We start from the raw sequence: 2,951 nt of genomic DNA on the forward strand, positions 1-2,951 counted from the left end.
AAGAGAACTTTCATCTGAAACTCCACAGTCTATTCTTGTTCTTAGAAATGAAGGCTATTCCACTAAATTGTTTGGGTGACCCCAAACTTTTGAATGGTAGTATATATATATATATATACACATATATATATATATATATATATATATATATATATATATATATATATATATATATATATATATATATATATATATACACATATATATATACATATATATATAGATATATATACAAACCCTGTTTCCATGAGTTGGGAAATGGTGTTAGATGTAAATATAAACAGAATACAATGATTTGCAAATCATTTTCAAGCCATATTCAGTTGAATATGCTACAAAGACAACATATTTGATGTTCAAACTGATATATATATATATATACACACATATATGTGTGTGTGTGTGTGCAGGCCTCAGGAATAAGCCTGCATGCACCACAGCTGTCACGGTGCAAAGACCCACAAACACATCCTGAGAATGCAAATGACGTCCTGTGGTCAGCAGCTGATGCAAATAACCAGAAGATGCTCACCCGCAGGTATAAATGTGAGATGGTGGCCTGGCTGTGTGCATCCTGCAGGACCACTTGAGGCCAGGATTAAGTTGAGGCCAGGATTAAGTTGAGGCCAGGATTAAATTAAGGCAGGGTTGAAGCAGAGCTGAGGATCCTTAAAAGTGTTAGGTGGTGGTCAAAGGTGTGTAGGTGGTGGTCAAAGGTGTGTAGGTGGTGGTCAAAGGTGTGTAGAAGTGTGTAGGTGTCGGTCATGCTGGGGACAAACAAGATGACCCTGTGGGTCATGACGGGCTTCTGTTCCGTCACCACCGTCGTCTTCAACGTGTTCCTGTTCCTGATGAGCCTGCATGACTACCAGCGGAGGAAGAAGCATCAGAGCATCATGGCCGCCTTGTCTGTGGCCAACATCTCCCACCAGCTGCTGTGCTACCTGTGGATGAGCATGGACGACATGGACGCCAAGTGTCACGTGGGCCACACGCCGTACGCCGTCCTCTTGGTGCTCATCTTCAGCCTGAAGTTCAGCATCATGTGGGACAGCAGCCTCCTCACCTTGTACTACAGCACCAAGCTGGTAAGCGCGCCCGGCCGCCGCCACGCCGCCATCAACAGGCTGGTGGTGCCGGCCGTGCTGATGGTTCCTCTGTGGGGCGTGGCCACCTGCATGCCCATGCTGGCGGTCTTCCACCCCGCCAACCACACGGCGGGAAACAGGGACTGCGGCGTGCTGATGCCCGACACCGAGCCGGGACAGATTTACGAGGCTGTCTACCTGATCCTCTCTGACGTGCTGCCGGGGATCCTGATGGTTCAATGCTGCGTCTCCATCTCCGCACACCTGGCCCGCCATCTTGGCCACATGAAGGCCAGCAGCAACGGAGCGCACCTGCCCAAGACCGGCGCCCAGATGAGAGTGATCCGCATGTCCTTGTCCCTGGTGGTGGTCTTCCTGCTCTTCCTGGTGGTGGACCTGTACGTCAACTATCAGATAGCGGTGCATCACCAGAACGCCATCACGCTCACCTTCTTCTTCACCTCCGTTTACACCGCCGCCGCCGCCATGGTGCTGATCTACGGGAAAAAGAGCATGTGGAAGGTTCTGGCGAGTGAATGTCACGTTTGTGTGGACGCGTGTTCGTGTTTGGAGGCTCTGGAGGGGCCGGAGCAGGAAGTCCAAGGCAGCAGACCCCCTGCTGGGATCAAGAACTGAACCTAAAGGCTTGGACATTAGTAGTGTACATTAAAATTTTACATTAGTATTGTACATTAGTATTTGACATTAAAATTGTACATTAGTATTTGACATTAGTATTGTACATTAATATTGTACATTAGTATTTGACATTAGTATTGTACATTAGTATTTTACATTAGTACTGTACATTAGTATTTGACATGATTTACTTAGTTTTATTAAGTCAAACTTCTTTCCTCTGAGGGCCACATTGCAGTGATGGCTGCCTCAGAGGGCCACTTGTTACACTTCAAATAAAGAAGAATGTTAATCACCTCAATATGTTATTATGCATTTCATTCCATTTATTACGTACAAATTAATAGGTAACATATTTGTATTATATGTAATCACAAGTCAGGGGGACGAGCATTTTATTGTATTTTATTCCAACAAAGTCAAAGTATGTGGGAACTATTTTGATATATTTTCATTTTGTAAAATAAATGTAAAAATGCTAAAAAGAGAAAAGTATGTTTAAAGACTAATTTGTGTCCGCTCTGTCTTCTTGGTGACTCGCTGTAATACTTTTTACTTATTACACTTTTTTTTTAAACAGTAAAAATATGAAAAAGAGCAAAAAAGTCATGTGATTTCAGAAGTACTTGAATCATCCCTGAGGGGGAATTAAGGTTTTCAGCACAATCCCATTCAAGAGCAGACAAACATTACAGGGAGACAGAACAGGATCAAACATTACAGGGAGACAGAACAGGATCAAACATTACAGGGGGACACAACAGGATCAAACATTACAGGGGGACACAACAGGATCAAACATTACAGGGGGACACAACAGGATCAAACATTACACGGAGACAGAACAGGATCAAACATTACAGGGGGACACAACAGGATCAAACATAACAGGGGGACAGAACAGGATCAAACATTACAGGGAGACAGAACAGGATCAAACATAACAGGGGGACAGAACAGGATCAAACATTACAGGGAGACAGAACAGGATCAAACATTACAGGGAGACAGAACAGGATCAAACATTACAGGAAGACAGAACAGGATCAAACATTACAGGGAGACAGAACAAGATTAAATATTACAGGGAGACAGAACAGGATCAAACATTACAGGAAGACAGAACAACATTAAATATTATAGGGAGACAGAACAAGATTAAATATTACAGGGAGACAGAACAGGATCAAACATTACAGGGAGACAGAACAGGATCAAACATTA

General features: G+C 43.4%; 1 protein-coding gene across 1 annotated transcript; it reads left to right on the top strand.

The window, feature by feature from the left end:
* Positions 1-764: 764 nt before the first annotated feature.
* On the top strand, positions 765-1,724 carry LOC133652763 (uncharacterized). Its single transcript, XM_062051815.1, has one exon. The coding sequence runs from the start codon at positions 765-767 to the stop codon at positions 1,722-1,724; it is 960 nt and encodes a 319-aa protein (XP_061907799.1).
* Positions 1,725-2,951: the final 1,227 nt, after the last annotated feature.

The sequence above is a fragment of the Entelurus aequoreus genome, linkage group LG06 (genome assembly GCF_033978785.1).
Source record: "Entelurus aequoreus isolate RoL-2023_Sb linkage group LG06, RoL_Eaeq_v1.1, whole genome shotgun sequence".
NCBI lineage: Eukaryota > Metazoa > Chordata > Actinopteri > Syngnathiformes > Syngnathidae > Entelurus > Entelurus aequoreus.

Bases quoted from the DNA above. Each gene is read 5' to 3' on its own strand.
- LOC133652763 (XM_062051815.1), top strand. From the start codon at position 765: ATGCTGGGGACAAACAAGATGACCCTGTGGGTCATGACGGGCTTCTGT.